This window comes from Nycticebus coucang, chromosome 17, assembly GCF_027406575.1.
Source record: "Nycticebus coucang isolate mNycCou1 chromosome 17, mNycCou1.pri, whole genome shotgun sequence".
Taxonomy (NCBI): Eukaryota; Metazoa; Chordata; class Mammalia; order Primates; family Lorisidae; genus Nycticebus; species Nycticebus coucang.
Window position 1 is genome coordinate 81,332,171 of NC_069796.1, and position 16,159 is coordinate 81,348,329.

The window sequence follows — 16,159 nt, forward strand, 5'->3', positions numbered from 1 at the left end:
CATTCTGTTGTAGAGTAAGTTAGTTTTTTATTTGGAATCTGAATGGTTAGAAAACAAATGAAAAAATAACAGAAAAATAAACACCTGTGGTAAAAGGTATCTTAAATATTACTTGCTAAGCCATTTAAGTGTTTCGTTAAGTTGTCTTAGCTAATTAATAATGTTACAGGATTATAGTTTGTTAATATACTGGGATTAGTTAAATAATCTTTCAAGAATTCTTTTTGAAAAGGGATTTAACTTTTAAAAATTAATCTGTTGTCGGCTCCGCACCTGTGGCTCAAGTGACTAAGGTGCCAGCCACATACATCTGAGCTGGCGGGTTCGAATCCAGCCCGGGCCCGCCAAGCAACAATGATGGCTGCAACTAAAAAATAGCCGGGCGTTTTGTGGTGGGCGCCTGCAGTCCCAGCTACTTGGAAGGCTGAGGCAGGAGAATCGCTTGAGCCCTAGGAGTTGGAGGTTGCTGTGAGCTGTGATGCCATGGTACTCTAGCCAGGGCGACAGTTTGAGGCTCTGTCTCAAAATTAATCTCTTGTCCAGGCATGGTGGCTCACACCTCAATCCTAGCACTGTGGAAGGCCGAGGCAGATGGATCACTTGAGCTCCCGAATTTGAAACCAACCTGAGCAAGAAAGAGACCCCATCTCTACTAAAAAAGTAGAAAAATTAACTGGGCATTGTATCTGGAGTCTACAGTCCCACCTACTGGGAGGCTGAGGTGGGGGTATTGCTTGAGCTCAGAGTCTGAGGTTGTTGTGAGCTGTGATGCCACGGCGCTCTACCCAGGGTGACAGAGTGAGACTCTGTCTCAAAAAAGTAATAATGAAATAGTATTTTAAAAACTTAATCTGTTTCTTGGAGTTTGGTATCCTTTGTAATACAGAAATAATGTAACTAAAACTATAGATATTGATCAACATTTTTACGGGTCTTTTACGCAGGCACTGAACTTACCTTCAACTACAACCTAGAATGTCTTGGGAATGGAAAGACTGTTTGCAAATGTGGAGCCCCGAACTGCAGTGGCTTCTTGGGTGTAAGGCCAAAGGTACCGCCGTTCCAGCCCTTTGCATTGGGAATAGTGGTGCAGTCTTCTGTCTCAGAGTGTTAGGGCTCAGTCTTCCATGTAAGAAGATATTTCACTGGAACAATGACATTGAATAGATATTGATAGGGCCAGTGGCCGTTTATTGGGCAATCTGATAATCAGTTCAGTTACACAGAAGATCTTAGGGAATTGTTAAGTGTTTTAAGGAATCTGACTTTAAGTGATAATACTTTCTAGCTATGAAAGCTATAAAATAGGAACTTCCTTGGTTACTTCTCACCTTATTAGTTTCAGTTTATGTCACTTATATCTTCTAATAAGCTACTTAGATTCTTGGTGTATCTGTACCTACTTGTCTCTTTTTCTAAAGATTTTAAGAAATATGTAATTGAATTTCAGAGTATAAATGTAGTGTAACATCACAGATAAAAGTAGGAGTCTTAATCTCAACATTATAACAAAGTTTATAAACACTGGGTCTTTGTATTTTTGGAGTGCATTTTAACTGAATTGTAATTCTATAATATTCTTTGCCATTACATAATTATCTCAACTATATTTTCAGTGACTGTTTAATTTTATATGTAAGGGATGGGTAGAATGGATGAACATCTGGATGCTCCAAGATTTCTCTCTCATAAGTAACAGGACACTGTAAATTGAAGTTTAATTTTCATGGAAAGTAGACTACACAGTGACTCCAGTTGGTTATTTCCCGTGATGCGTCATTTGATTGTGAAGCTCTGTACTAGGAACTGAGAAAATGTAATTTGTTATCAAAACCAATAAGAAAAATTATTTGAGCAATAATATGAAAATGAAGAACACTCACTAAATATTGTTTTATCTTGTTAAATAGGGAATATCATCTCTATATGAGGTTTCTCTTTTGGGGTTAAGTTGGTTGGTTAAATGGTCTTGTTCTTTAAGATGTTATTTGTTGGGCGGCGCCTGTGGCTCAGTGAGTAGGGCGCTGGCCCCATATGCAGAGGGTGGCGGGTTCAAACCCAGCCCCGACCAAACTGCAACAAAAAAATAGCTGGGCGTTGTGGCGGGCGCCTGTAGTCCCAGCTGCTCGGGAGGCTGAGGCAAGAGAATTGCATAAGCCCAAGAGTTAGAGGTTGCTGTGAGCCGTGTGACACCATGGCACTCTCTACCCAAGGGCGGTACAGTGAGACTCTGTCTCTACAAAAAACAAACAAACAAACAAAAAAAAAAGATGTTATTTGTTTCCTATAAATTGAAACAGTATTTTGAGTTTAACCCATAGTTAAGGATGTTAGGTGCACTAGTCAATTTCTGTATCCTTGAGGTCTGTGTAGGACAGCATTTCACAGATGAATCAGTGGGAGAGAAATGCTGGGACAGAAGATTTGAAATGGGAAATCACTGTAGGCTTTTAATAAATATTGGCCTGTCAGAGTAGGAAGTACCTTTATGAAGCCTTATATATTGGTCTTGTATGTTTCTAAGCTAAACTGAATATTGTAATGAAAGCCACAATGTTTGGGCCAGATGCAGTGGCTCACCACACCTGTAATCGGAAGCTGAGGGAGGTGGATTGCCTGAGCTTAGAAGTTCAAGACCAGTCTGAGCTAGAGCAAGATCCTGTCTCTAAAAAAATAGCTGTGCATTGTAGTGGGCACCTGTAGTCCAAGCTCCTTGGGAGGCTGAGGCAAGAGAATTGCTTGAGCCCAAGTGTTTGAGGTTGCTGTGAGCTATGACGCCACAGCACTCTACCGAAGGCAACAAAGTGAGACTGTCTCAAAAAAAATGAAAAAGGAAGGAGCAAGGCTTGGTAATCAATTGTAGTCTATATGAATACAGAGGTTTGCTGGGTGCACCAAGGTGTATCTTGGCAGTGATGGGTATTTACCTCATTTGACTTAATGTCCTTGATGACAAGGACTATTTATTAATGTTTTGAATCTTCCTATAACAGATAGACTTCATCTTAGCCAAAAGGCTGAGAAGTGATTTCCTAACACAGAAAAGTGTATATGCACACACACAGAGTAGTCTTGTTTAACTTTGAAATTAGACAAACATAAAAAATGAAATTTATAAAGTAGTAGCATTTAACATCAGTCTTGTTGTCAACAAAAACATTTTGTCCTCTATTTTACTTAGGTGGCAGGAGCGGTTGATAGGAAAGTGGTAATGAGTGCTACCATTCATTGGTTATCTATGATGGACCAAGTGTGATCCCCACATTTTATGTTTGTAACAGTCTGTGAGAACTGTGTTTTCCCAGAGAAAAGACTGATGCTCATAGAGGATAGTTAATCTGGTTAAGATTATTACTAATGGCTGAGCCATCGCTACTAAAAATAGAAAAATTAGCTACAATTGGTGGTATGCATCTTTAGTCCCTGCTACTTGGGAGGCTGAGGCAGAAGAATCACTTGAGCCCAGGAATTTGAGGTCTCTGTGATCTAGCCTAAGGTGACAGAGCAAGACTCTGTCTCCACGAAATAAAAAATGTCGACGGAATGCTGACTGCTCAATATCTGACCTCTAGAATCAACCAATTGCCACGGAAGAAAAGTCAAAGAAATTCAAAAAGAAGCAACAGGGGAAGCGCAGAAGCCAAGGTGAAATCACCAAGGAACGAGAGGATGAGTGTTTCAGCTGTGGGGATGCTGGCCAGCTTGTGTCCTGTAAGAAGCCTGGCTGCCCAAAAGTTTATCATGCAGACTGTCTCAATCTGACCAAGCGACCAGCAGGTTAGTGGCATAATCCCACTATATTAACAAATCCATTCTCTTTTTCTCTGCCAGAATATTCACAGTCTCATGCCATTTGCCTCAGTCTGCAAGAAATTGCCCATGCATAGTGTTGAAGGGTGTGGTCCATGTTCTTATTCTGGAAATAAGTGACAACACAGGCTTAAAATCCTTGATTATAAAGAAAGGAACAGGAACTCAACCAACTGTTTGTGCTTTATTTATGTTTGCGTTATTTCATCTTCCCAGCAACCCATAAAGGTCAGTTTTCTTCCATGTGTATGAGGAAATGGTGAATCAGATTGGTGAGATGACTTTTTCACAAATAGATGGATTGAAAGCCAGGTTTTCTGACTCCAAGGCCCCTATATCATGTTTCTTTTCCCAAGAAAGGTTTAGACTGAGTAGAGCCTTTGGGTCATTGTTGTCAGTAAGAGTTGGATTGCCATCCTATTAGCTACTTTCTACCTTGCTCCTTTCCCCCTAGTAAGGTATCTTCCCTTACAAAGTAGACTTTTTTTCTCTGAAGGAGATGTGATATGTCAGTTAACACATGAGAACGTTGCTCAGGTGGATGTACTACCCAGGAATTTATGGTTGGAGAAGTTGCTAACCTGTGAATGGTGATTTGGTGTTAGAAGATTTTAGGGATTTAGATATGCCATTCTATTTTAAAAGACAAAAGAGAGCAACCAGTAGGAATCCATTCCAGGGTGAGATTATACGTTACTAGTGGTCTACTTCCCAGAATTATACAATGTAGAAAACTTTGGGGTAGAAGTGAAAGAATTTTGTCCCTGAATCGGCTTTCCTTCAGTGTGTTTTGGCCATGCAGGTTAAAGAAATGGAACTGAAGTAGGTGGCAGCGCCTGTGCTCAGTGTGTAGGGCGCCAGCCCCATATACCCAGAGTGGCGGGTTCGAATCCAGCCCAGGCCTGCCAAAACAACGACAACTACAACCAAAGAATAGCCAGGAGTTGTGGCAGGTGCCTGTAGTCCCAGCTACTTGGGAGGCTGAGGCAAGAGAATCACCTAAGCCCAGGCGTTGGAGGTTGCTGTGAGCCATGTGACGCCACGGCACTCTACCGAGGGCCGTAAAGTGAGACTCTGTCTCTAAAGAAGAAACTGAAGTAAAATGAGAACAAGGGCATAACTTTGACTTGTCAGTGCAAGGAAATGGAATTGTTTCAGAATAAATTACTAAGAATCATCACTGGCATGGCTATTGTACAGTTGATCCATCCCTATGTGCCAAGAGCAAGGTCAAGTGTAATTTAATTGGGGACAGAAACACTGTCTATGATCAAGACTCTCAGATCTCATGAAATGGGGATAAGTAGGTAAAAGGCTCATTTTGATTTCTTTTCTACTGATACTTTATGGATCACATGGGTAACATTTTATGCTGGTTTCAAGACTTAAAACTGAGCAAAGCATGTGCTGGTTCAGTGCCTGTAGCACAGTAGTTACGGTGCTAGCCACATACACTGAGGCTGGTGGGTTTAAACCCAGCCTGAGCCAGCTAAACAATAGTGACAACTGCAACAAAAAATAGCCGGGAATTATGGCAGGCACCTGTAGTCCCAGCTACTTGGGAGGCCGAGGTAAGAGAATCGCTTAAGCTGAGGTTGCTGTGAGCTGTGACACTATGGTACTCTACCAAGGGTGACATAATGAAACCTTGTCTCAAACAAACAAACAAAAAAACTGAGCAAAGGTAAATCTGCGTCCCTTTATTTATTTATTTTTTAGAGACAGAGTCTCACTTTATCACCCTCAGTAGAATGCTGTGGTGTCACAGCTCACAGCAACCTCCAGCTCTTGGACTTAGGTGATTCTCTTGCCTCAACCTCCCGAGTAGCTGGGACTACAGGTGCCCACCACAACGCCCAACTATTTTTTTGTTGCAGTTTGGCCAGGGCCGGGTTTGAACCTGCTTCCCTCGGTATATAGGGCTGGTGCCCTACTCACTGGCGTCACCCAGTCTTCTTCCATTTTTCACAATTGTATATCTTTCTTATTCCTGTTACTAACCAAGTAAGCAGAAGTCTAGATAGTTGTTTGAATTAAATATTTAAAAGCTATATATGGCCAGGTGTAGTTGCTCACACCTATAATCTCAGCACTTTTAGGAGTCCAAAGGAAGGATCACTTGAGCTCAGGAGTTCAAGACCAGCCTTATCAACATAGCAAGACCCTATGTCTATCCCTCCCACCCTCAAGAAACTATATAGGACAAATGGAGCTTACAAAAAAGTATTAAAAGTAATATCAAAATGTTTCATCTAAGAGGAGCTTTGTGTTGTTTTTGTTTTTCTTGCTAGAAATAGTCATACGGATTTACTCCTCTGTATATTTAGGCTAATTCTAGTTGTTATTTGATACTTTACTATTATTTTATGTATTCTGTGTAGAAGAGAAAGCTAGAGTTTTGTGGCAGGTGAGTGGCGTAAGGACTCTGAAGCAGGGGCATTGTGAAGGAACACCTATATTCTCACCTTTGAACCTTCTCAGAATCATGGCCCTGCTAACATGCATCTTGTTTTCTCAAGCTTTTGTTTCACTATTGTGCTTTCAGGGAAATGGGAGTGTCCTTGGCATCAGTGTGACATCTGTGGGAAGGAAGCAGCCTCCTTCTGTGAGATGTGCCCCAGCTCCTTTTGCAAACAACATCGAGAAGGCATGCTTTTCATTTCCAAACTGGATGGGCGTCTGTCTTGTACTGAGCATGACCCTTGTGGGCCTAACCCCCTGGAACCAGGGGAGATCCGTGAGTACGTGCCTCCCCCCGTACAGCTGCCTACAGGCCCAAGCACTCACTCAGCAGAGCAATCATCAGGAGCGACTGCTCAGGAGCCCAAGATGTCAGATAAGCCACCTGCTGACACTAACCAGATGCTGTCACTCTCCAAAAAAGCTCTGACAGGGACTTGTCAGAGGCCACTGCTACCTGAAAGACTTCTTGAGAGAACTGATTCCAGGACCCAGCCTTTAGATAGGGTCAGAGACCTTGCTGGCTCAGGGACCAAACCCCAATCCTTGATACCCAGCCAGAGGCCACTGGACAGGCCGCCTGCAGTGGCAGGACCAAGACCCCAGCTATCTGACAAGCCCTCTCCAGTGATTGGCCCAAGCTCCTCACCCTCAGTCAGGTCCCAACCACTGGAAAGACCTCTGGGGATGGCCGACCCAAGGCTGGATAAATCCATAGGTGCTGCCAACCCTAGGCCTCAGGCACTGGAGAAAACCCCAGTTCCCACTGGCCTCAGACTTGCGCCGCCAGACAGACTGCTAATTAGCAGCAGTCCCAAACCCCAGACTTCAGACAGGCCCTCTGACAAATCCCATGCCTCTCTGTCCCAGAGACTCCCACCTCCTGAGAAAGTACTATCAGCTGTGGTCCAGACCCTGGTAGCAAAAGAAAAAGCACTGAGACCTGTGGACCAGAATACTCAGTCCAAAAATAGAGCTGCTTTGGTAATGGATCTTATAGACCTAACTCCTCGACAGAAGGAGCGAGCAGCTTCTCCTCATGAGGTCATAGCACAGGCTGATGAGAAGATGCCAGTATTGGAGTCAAGCTCATGGCCTGCCAATAAAGGTCTGGGCCCCATGCCACGAGCTGTTGAGAAAAGCAGCATGTTGGATTCTCGTCTCCAGCCACCGGGGAAAGCATTGGCCCCTTCAGAGCACCCCTGGCAAGCTGTTAAATCACTTACCCAGGCCAGACTGCTTTCTCAGCCTCCTGCCAAGGCCTTTTTATATGAGCCAGCATCCCAGGCCTCAGGAAGAGTTCCTTTAGGGGCTGAGCAGGCCCCAGGGCCTCCAGTTCAATCCTCCGGCCTGGGGAAGCAGGCGAAGCAGATGGTTGGAGGCCAGCAACTATCTGGACTTGCTGCCAAGAGTGGGCAGTCCTATAGGTCTCTGGGGAAGACCTCAGCCTCCCTCCCTACTGAAGAGAAGAAGTTGGCAACCACAGAGCAGAGTCCCTGGGCCCTGGGAAAAACCTCACCAGGGGCAGGGCTCTGGCCCATGGTGGCTGGACAGACACTGGCACAGTCTTGTTGGTCCACTGGGAGTACACAGACATTGGCACAGACTTGCTGGTCTCTTGGAAGAGGGCAAGACCCCAAACCAGAGCAAAATACACTTCCAGCTCTTAACCAGGCTCCTTCCAGTTACAAATGTGCAGAGTCAGAACAGAAGTAATACCAGTAAATATCACATGAACAGACATGCTGCCCCAGGGTACCATTTGGGAAGGGGAAATCTTTTCTTTCTTTTTCCCCCTTAAAAAACAGATCTATCCCACACTTTTCCACTGTTATTCTTTTCCTTATATCCCAACACTCAGAACTCTTAAGACATCCGTCAGTAGGGGGTTGTGGTTGTGTGAACCATGAAAGAAGAGTGGGCCCCAGCCAAGGAGGCAAACAGACTTCGGTCTCTTTTCCCCAACTTTTTTACACATGGTCAATGTGAAATAAAAGTCCACTCTGGAGTTGAACATGGAATTCAGTTCCACTGGTCAGGTTGGAAGGTATAGGGGCTCTCAAAATAGTTTCCCCACCTCAACAAAGCCCTGTTGAGGACACCTTGGATGTTACTGGTCTTCATTCAAATTAGTGGTGATTTACTGAGCATTCATGTATTCTAGGCCAGGTGCCAGTCACTAATGAGAAATACAGGGATAAATAATGCTTAATTTTCATGAGCCTAACATGCCTGCCTGGGTTCTGAGGCTGTTTTTAACAACCTTCGACAAAGAAATAATAGGAAGTTCTGAGGGCCCTGGGGCTCCAGACTCATTTTGAAATGTCCTTTGTGACACCAGAAGTGGCTGTGTTGAGTAAATGCCTCCTGGTTGGGGTGTCCATGGGTGCATGTGTATGCATGCACACTCATACAGAGAGATGTTCTCTGTAGACAGAAGGGTGCTGCATCAAAGCCAAATGGGGCTGCTGGCTGGGCCAGCCACTGTTGGTTCTGTCTAAGCTATGCAGAGTCTGAAGCAGGTGGTTAGCAGGAGCTGGGCTCTATGAGAATATAGTTTTCCAGCATTGGAAGAAAGCAATTGGCAAGCTTATCTTTCTTTTCTACCAGTTTCCTCCTTTTACATGATCCTACCCTATCCCCATCCCTCTAAACACTCAGGTGCTTTCAGATTTCAGTGTCTCGGGCAGTGGACATAGGGAATCTGGCAAGCTCCAAGCTAAACACACCAGCTTAAGGAATAGTCCAGATCCTGATGGGGAATTACTTGCCCCATGATCTTTTGTTCTTCTGAGTGGAGGGTGTCCTCCTCTTTACCTCCCTTAGAATTTTGCTGTGCTCTCTACTGAGATCACCTGCCTGCTGACTTAGCTTAAAGGCAAGCCAGAACCCATCTTCTAAGGGGCAAGACGTGGTGTTTAGAACAATGTCTAGGCCAAGAGGTGACTCCTCGTAACTGCTGATTATCTGTTACTGCTGCCCTGAGCTGGGGCCCAAGGGCTGGGAAATCTGTTGGTGCTACCCTACCCTACCATTCACCCAGCTCACTGCCAACAGGAAGTGCTGTTTGGCTAGTTTCCTCCTACTCACCCGTCCATCCTTTGTCCTTAGACCAACATTTACCTCTGCTTTGCCAACTTAGCCAGCAGCTTTAGCCAACAGGCCATCCCTTGACCCAGAGGTCTTCTGGCTAGTCTGTCTCAATTATGGCTTTTATACCCTCAACAGGATTCTGTATTTGGTCCTGACTTCCTATCCCAAGTTCCTATTGAGGTTACTCCCATCACCTTCCAAGAAAAGAACAACAGTTGTTATAGAAGCATTTGCGCTTTATATAAAGATTAAAAATAGAAACTGCTTTTATTTCCCAAAGTCTGTCTCTGAAGTTGAGACACATGAACTCAGGCAGAGGGACGAGGCTGGGCAGGGTTGTCCCAAGTTTAGGGGCCTCTCCCTGCATTTCACCGAGACCTCGGAATCTCCTCTGTGAATTCCACCTGCCTAGTTCTCCCCTTTCATCCTCCCTTCCCACATCATCAAAGAGGAAAAGCTCTTTGTTCAAAAGGAAGAGAAAACGTAAAGCATCTTATTTTCTTTTAAAAGAATTTTAAACCATGAAAAAGATATTTTTAAATTCACCCAGAACATTAAAGTTCATTATATTAAGTATTTATCATGTGTGAGAATAAGTATATAACTGCAGCTAGTAGGTCCCTTTCCCTAATCTCTTAGGTTGTATGAGTAGGGTTTGCTTGGTGCCAGTCCTGTACCCTTTCTCCTGTCATCTGTAGTTGTGATCAGAAAAAGATTTCTACACTGCACTGTCAGAATCTCCTTTCACTATGTTGTGTGTTAAATTACCGTAGCTCTTTGTTTTCATGAAATAAACTGTGAATTTTTTTAGGGGGTGGGGTCTGTGCAGGCTATGTAAAAATTTTAAGTGGAGAAGTTTGATCCTGGAGTAGCTTCTCTGAAGTAGGCTTTGGTAGGTAATTGACTTGACAATGGTCTAGATATGTCTCACAGGACAAGACAGGGTGAGGGAGAAGGGGCCACAGTTGGTCGCTTTTGTGGTTTCATTTGGTTCTCTTTCCGTTCTCCACCATTCACTGGAGGCTTCATTCCATACCTGCCTAGAAAAGTAGCTTCTGAGCCATCTTTGGTTTGGGGGAGCAGTTTTTTTTATCTGGATGAACAGCCAAGTTTCTTCTGTTCAGGGCCATTGCATGGAAACTAGAAATTCAATGGAAACTAGCAATGTGAGTTATTAGGCCTACGATAGCAGCATCTGGTACTAGATTATTATAATCATAAAAGTAATCACTATCCGATTAGAAGCAGAGTCAGAACTGTTGGGAAATGAGACTCTTGTATGAAAGTAGGGAGGGAGTGATCTTCCCAGCCCTGTGAGACTTCTCTTGAAGCTTGTAATGAGGCCTTTTTTCCAAAGGGGTGTGAATTGCAGTTAAAAGAAAATCTTTTAGATACTTCTGATCATTGTGTAGGATGATATTTGTGTATTTGGATAAGTGCTTGGAAATTGAGATCTCAAGAGTCTGCCTCTGAGCCAGCTCACCAGGAAGCCTTTCCAGGGGCAAGCAAAAGGTTGAAATGCTTGTGGGTAGGTATAAAACCAATGCCCCTCCTAACCCTGTTAAGTCAGGGAAAAAAATATGGTTAACTGTTGAAATTTTATTTAGGGCCCCATTTGCATCTCCTGCTGGAACCAACCCAGTCTAAGACAAAAACAACTGTCACTGCTACAAGAGCATCCATGTTTTAAGTGTCTGCCATCCCCTAAAGTTACTAAGTTTGCGTTGATTTAAATCACTGTGTTCATCCTTTTCTGAATTAAATTCACATCTTTAGCATTGGCAAAAATATTTTATTCTTAACATCCTTCACTCAATACTACGGTTTCTAGGATCCTTCATCCAGCTCAGCACCATCTATTCACTGGAGCTGGACTCCCAGGTTACAGTTCCAATGTTGCCTCCAGAGAATAGAATGGCAGGAAAGAAGTGTGGTCCTGGCAGCTTCACCCATGAAGAGCAATCAAGAGAATACGAAACTTAGATGGGTTTTCCCCTTAGCTCCAAGAAGGCAGGTTTCTCTTAAGGCTTTTTTTTTATTCTATATTTTATCCTGTTGGGGTTTGTCAACCAGGTGGTCAGAGGGGCCCAAGTATCCTAATCTCTCTGAGATCATGGCAGGAAAGGAGCTAAAAGCAGCTCCTTTCCCTACTGAGTCACGCTTGAGCTTTTCGGTGTGTTAAGACATTCCAGATCATTTAGAGCTAAGTAGCTGCTGCATGAGACTTTTGTTGCCTATGTCCAGTTAGCTCTCAGCTGAGCTTCCTAGGGCCAGTGCAGCAGGGCCAGAGGTTGCTATAGTGTAAATTGAAATAAGAATAGATCATTGTTTTGTACACAAAAAATGTAATGATGGTGCTAATTTCATGGTATAAATAAAGCACTGCCAAGGGTTGAGGGACTGGTGACTTAAGAAACCCGAGTTTCTGTTACGGAGGAAGAGATTTTACATAGAAAGGTTTCTTTGAGATTGTTGGGAAGAAGGCAAAACCTCAGTGAAACCTTCACCCAGCCCTGGAGTAGCCCAGTGCAATGGTGGGAGAAATCTTCTATCTAGATGAAGGTAGCCATTAAGTTTCTCTGGGCTAGGGTCACCTTGTCCATAGCCTACATCCACACTGCCTGGAACAGGTTGATAGAGAGCTCTGGGCGTTGGGTCTCCCTCAGTTCCCTTCTGCCCCTCTCTACCTCTTCCACTCTCATGGAAGCATCTCTTATGAAGATTAAGGGTAATATTTTCTAAGTAAGTGGAAAGAATTTATTTTAATTAGAAATCTACAACCTCAGAAGTGTTTCTTACATAAGCAAAAACAGCACATGTCCCTTCTCTAGAGCTGCTTTCCTATGACTTTCAAAACATCAGGCTATTGGGAGGCTTCAGGTCTAAGGCCCTGGAAGGTAAGGAAAGCTTGGTGGAAAAGAGATGAACACAGGAAGTAGGAACAGAAACGAATGGTTCTGGTGCTTTAGACTTCCAGAGGCAGTGCACGGCAGGCCATCTCCAGGTCTGAGGTGGGCGCTGCCTATGTGTGCATGTAGGTGAGAATGTGTGGAAGATGGGTGAGTGTAACACACAGGAGCTCGTGGAAGAGCAGCTTCCTAGGTCTTGGCAAAGAAACAAGCTGATTATAGAGATTTATCTTTATATTTTTAAGAAAGGACTGTGGTAGGGGTGGCCAGCCAAGGTCCATCATTAGTTTTTTTGCCCCTGCCCCCAAAGATTGTCAGCTGTAAGTGAAACTCCTAGTGAAAATAAGGGGAGCCCTGTGCTAGGAGTCCCCATAAACATGTACTGTAATTCTTTGTATATAGAAAATACTGTAAAGTAAAGTTTAACTTTACTCATATGGCCCTTGCCCTGTGTTTTTTTTTATTGTCCGTGGGAAGATTTAGCATAATGGAGGGAGGACTGGTTTGGGGTGAGAGCAGAAGTCAGCCCCAGAGATAGTTTGGCGGGGGTATCATGATGGAGCTAAGTCCTTCCTCTAAGCACTCTTTATAGGAGTGGTGTGGGGTTTCCTGCCAGCAGCTACTGGTTGCCTAACCCTTTTTCTTGTGTTGAGAATGGCTGGCATCATTTTCAGTCTCCCTCCACAGGACACCTTCACTCATGAAGGAAGTGTATTTTGAGGTATTGGTTTTTAAAAGGAAGTGGAACCAAAGCACTTTCTATATCTGTGCATGTAAAGTCTGACCATATTGGCTAAGTTTTAAATTCTGCAGAGGCAGGTGGTAGGGGTGATGCAAGAGGGTTCAGCCCAAGCAAGGCTGAAAGCAAGAAAGCAGAGGCAAATACATACATTCCCTTTTGGCTGAAGGGGATGTGCTGACCCTGTTTACAGTAACACCTGATCCTTTAGGAATGTTTCAAGGCCTAACACTTTGGGGAAACCTTGGGAGTTTGCCTCCCCTGCTGACCTAGTCCTGAACTTTGTGCCCTTTCTGCAAAAAGCCTTCGGGAAGAGTGGGAAAACCGTTTAGTACTAGAGTTAAGATCTTTACGATCCTTGGGCTGGGTAGTAGTCAGCTCATTTTATAGATGAGAAACTCAAGCCCCTTTTCCCAATTAGTAGCTGAATTTGACCTAAATTTGGGTCAAGACCTTTCTGACTTGCAGATTTTTTTTTTTTTTTTTAATAGAGACAGAGTTTCACTTTATGGCCCTAGGTAGAGTGCCATGGCATCACATAGCTCACAGCAACCTCCAACTCCTGGGCTTAAGCGATTCTCTTGCCTCAGCCTCCCAAGTAGCTGGGACTACAGGCACCTGCCACAACACCCAGCTATTTTTTTGTTGCAGTTCGGCTGGGGCCGGGTTTGAACCCGCGACCCTCGGTATATGGGGCCGGCACCTTACCGACTGAGCCACAGGTGCCGCCCCAGACTTGCAAAACTATTAAACCACATTGTAGGATGTCACTAGGAGGCTCAGGAGCTGAATCACAGGGCTGACTCATAGGTCCAAACGTGACAGATGTAGAGCCAACCAGATCAACCTGCCTTGAAGTAGGAGTGTTTGACTTGACCCTTTTATTTCTGGACACAACTTTTAAGAATAACTTAAGTGCTATTCTTAGCACCCAAAAGCTTTGAGCTGCTCATCCATAGCCTCTTACCTTGTTTCTCTAATGTCTCAGCTATAGTCCTGGGCTAAAGTTTTATTCGGAAACTAAGGGAGTCTTAATACAAGAAATAAGGCCAGCCAAGTGGCTCCAGAAAAAACTAGGTGTATTAACACCCAATCACACAGCAGGGAAAGGGGCTGAGTGTAATTCACAGTGCATTGATTTTATTTACAGATCAGAAGCCACTTAAATAGTCTGCAGACAAAAGTGCTTTCCAGGGCAGAAGCCTGGGGTCCAAATCAGCCCTTATCCCTCCTCATACCCACAAGTCAGCCCAATGCTGCCTTTGTTCCATGGGCCAGCACAGGCAGGTACCACTTCTCCTGCCAAGGGGACCTGGGGTAGCTCAGACATTTGACCACCCAAACCCAGATAAGCTGGGTCCAGCGCCTCTGGGGAATTCCTTTAAATCTCCCAGGCCAAGTGAGTGGTGATTCAGTGATGACAACAGCTGTAGAAGTAGGGGTTTGCCTTCTGGCCCAAATCAACACCCTTGTCCTCTGTCAAAGAGAGAGGTGGCAGCTTGGCACCATTCTGTTAGGAGGTTCAGGTAACTGGTAAAGAGGGCTAGGTGCTGTGGGCCTACGGGAAGTCTGTAAAGGCTGGGGAAACACACCTGTCATCACCTGGAAGGCAGCCACACTGACGTAATCCTCTGCCACTTTCTGGAAGAGTTCATCTGGCAGAAAAAATGATCCGTGAGGGCCCAATGCCAGTAGCTCTGGGATCTCCCAGTGACCCAGCACTCTAGGCTCTATCCTGCTTGTTCTGGTGCTCCTGCTGTGAAGCCCAAGACATCACTCACCCACACTCTGGCCGGTCTTGCTGGATGTTTCAAAGAGCTGAGCTTTGATGTCTGTAAAGAGAATGACCAAAAGCCTCAGGTAAACAAATACAAAGGGGAAGGCTAGCAGTTTAGGGAGTCTCCTAGACCCCACAGTTCAAGGAGGCCAAAAAGCCCTCCTAGGGCATAATGCCATGATAACTGATCTCCTGTAACCCACCAAAGCAGCCACCCTTCCCTACCCCCCAACAGGCTAAAAAGCAGCTACTGTCTGCATAGTCCTGAACATCATGGAAATCCACCCGCCGCCGCCGCCGATCCTCCTCCAGCAGATCACTCTTGGTGCCACATAGGTAGATTTGACAGCTCTGGGACAGAAGACAAGGCTAGTGTCACCACTGACCAATATAGCCTGAGCCCCTGGGTCTTTGGTGAGGTCTGACCACCTACCTCCTCTAGGCTTTGCAGTTCCTTCACCCAGAACTTTGCTCGCTCAAAACTGCTGCTGTCTGTGAGGTCTTAGTATGAGCCATGCAGGAGACAAACAAGGGTCAGGACTGTTCTCTGAAGCCAACCTGCCACCCAACCCTTCTTGAGGAACAGCCCAAAACCTCCCTTACCATAGCAGACGATGGCAGCCTTAGCACCCCGATAGTATATTCTGCTCATGGCCTCGTAGCGCTCAGAGCCTGCTGTGTCCTAAAGGGCAGGGGGAGGCTCAGTCCTGGCGCTAATCAAACTAAGGCCCAGTCCTCCAAACCCCCGTTTGCCTTTTGAGGAAACGGGTCTAGAGAATAGACATGACGTCTCTGAGGCCACAGGTCAAGCAGTAAGTTTCCCCAACAGTAGATGCCCAGGGGACTTACCCAAATACCCAAAGTCACTGTCCGATCTCCGACAGACATTACCTTGGCCACGAAGGCAGCCCCTATAGTCTGCAAAGACAGGGAAAGGATCAGGGCCGCGAATGTAGGTTGGCCCTTTCCCACCCGTGCCTCGCCCCGGCGGGTGCACTCACGTTCTGATAGGGCCCCACCAAAAAGCGGTCGTGCACGTATCGCTCCACTAGGCTTGTCTTCCCCACGTACTCCTTGCCCAGCATCACCACCTTGACGTCCACGCGCTGCCCGCTCATGCTCCCGGGGCCGCCTCACCCACGTCAGGGTCCTGAGCCGGGCCGGGAGGCAAACCCAGATCTCCGCTCGGCCCCGGCAGCGTCCAAGCAAGCGCGTCGGGCTCGAGGTAGAGCAGTGGCCTCGTACTTTGGCAGCAAACCTTACGCCGCGGTCTTTTGCCCCAGGCACCGATTATCGTTAGATGACCCCAAGACCCAAGGCGGCCTGAAGCGCGCAGAACAGCGTCCTTAATAGCGCTCCACGCCGCCGTGC

General features: G+C 45.4%; 2 protein-coding genes across 10 annotated transcripts in view; one reads left to right on the plus strand and one right to left on the minus strand.

The window, feature by feature from the left end:
- The window catches only part of NSD1 (nuclear receptor binding SET domain protein 1), a 209,858-nt gene extending 197,148 nt beyond the window's left edge, over nt 1-12,710 (plus strand). For all 8 annotated transcript variants that reach the window (XM_053566376.1, XM_053566378.1, XM_053566381.1 and 5 more), the window contains 3 exons: nt 945-1,051; nt 3,573-3,777; nt 6,356-12,710. In XM_053566376.1, coding sequence (XP_053422351.1) covers nt 945-1,051; nt 3,573-3,777; nt 6,356-7,986 — 1,943 coding nt within the window. In that variant the 3' untranslated portion in view covers nt 7,987-12,710. The remainder of the gene's footprint in view (nt 1-944; nt 1,052-3,572; nt 3,778-6,355) is intronic.
- A 1,423-nt stretch (nt 12,711-14,133) lies between these two features.
- Nucleotides 14,134-15,929, minus strand: RAB24 (RAB24, member RAS oncogene family). 2 transcript variants are annotated; one of them, XM_053566398.1, is made up of 8 exons: nt 15,790-15,929; nt 15,638-15,706; nt 15,392-15,470; nt 15,222-15,289; nt 15,040-15,139; nt 14,793-14,843; nt 14,604-14,666; nt 14,134-14,487 (listed from the first exon to the last, which is right to left on the minus strand). In XM_053566398.1, exons 1-8 carry the CDS (start codon nt 15,904-15,906, stop codon nt 14,423-14,425), a joined length of 612 nt encoding a protein of 203 aa, XP_053422373.1. In that variant the 5' UTR covers nt 15,907-15,929; the 3' UTR covers nt 14,134-14,422. The 2 variants fall into 2 exon arrangements, with proteins under 2 accessions (XP_053422373.1, XP_053422374.1); XM_053566399.1 differs by lacking the exon at nt 14,134-14,487 and having other exon boundaries at nt 14,603-14,666; nt 15,014-15,139.
- Between the last annotated feature and the right edge of the window lie 230 nt (nt 15,930-16,159).

What these genes read in the sequence shown, in the direction of transcription:
- RAB24 (XM_053566398.1), bottom strand. Translation starts at nt 15,906, where the DNA reads ATGAGCGGGCAGCGCGTGGACGTCAAGGTGGTGATGCTGGGCAAGGAG. An exon ending in GGCTGCCATCGTCTGCTATG is followed by an intron (nt 15,290 to 15,391) that starts GTAAGGGAGGTT and finishes GCTCATACTAAG; the next exon opens with ACCTCACAGACAGCAGCAGT. An exon ending in AACTGCAAAGCCTAGAGGAG is followed by an intron (nt 15,140 to 15,221) that starts GTAGGTGGTCAG and finishes CTTCTGTCCCAG; the next exon opens with AGCTGTCAAATCTACCTATG.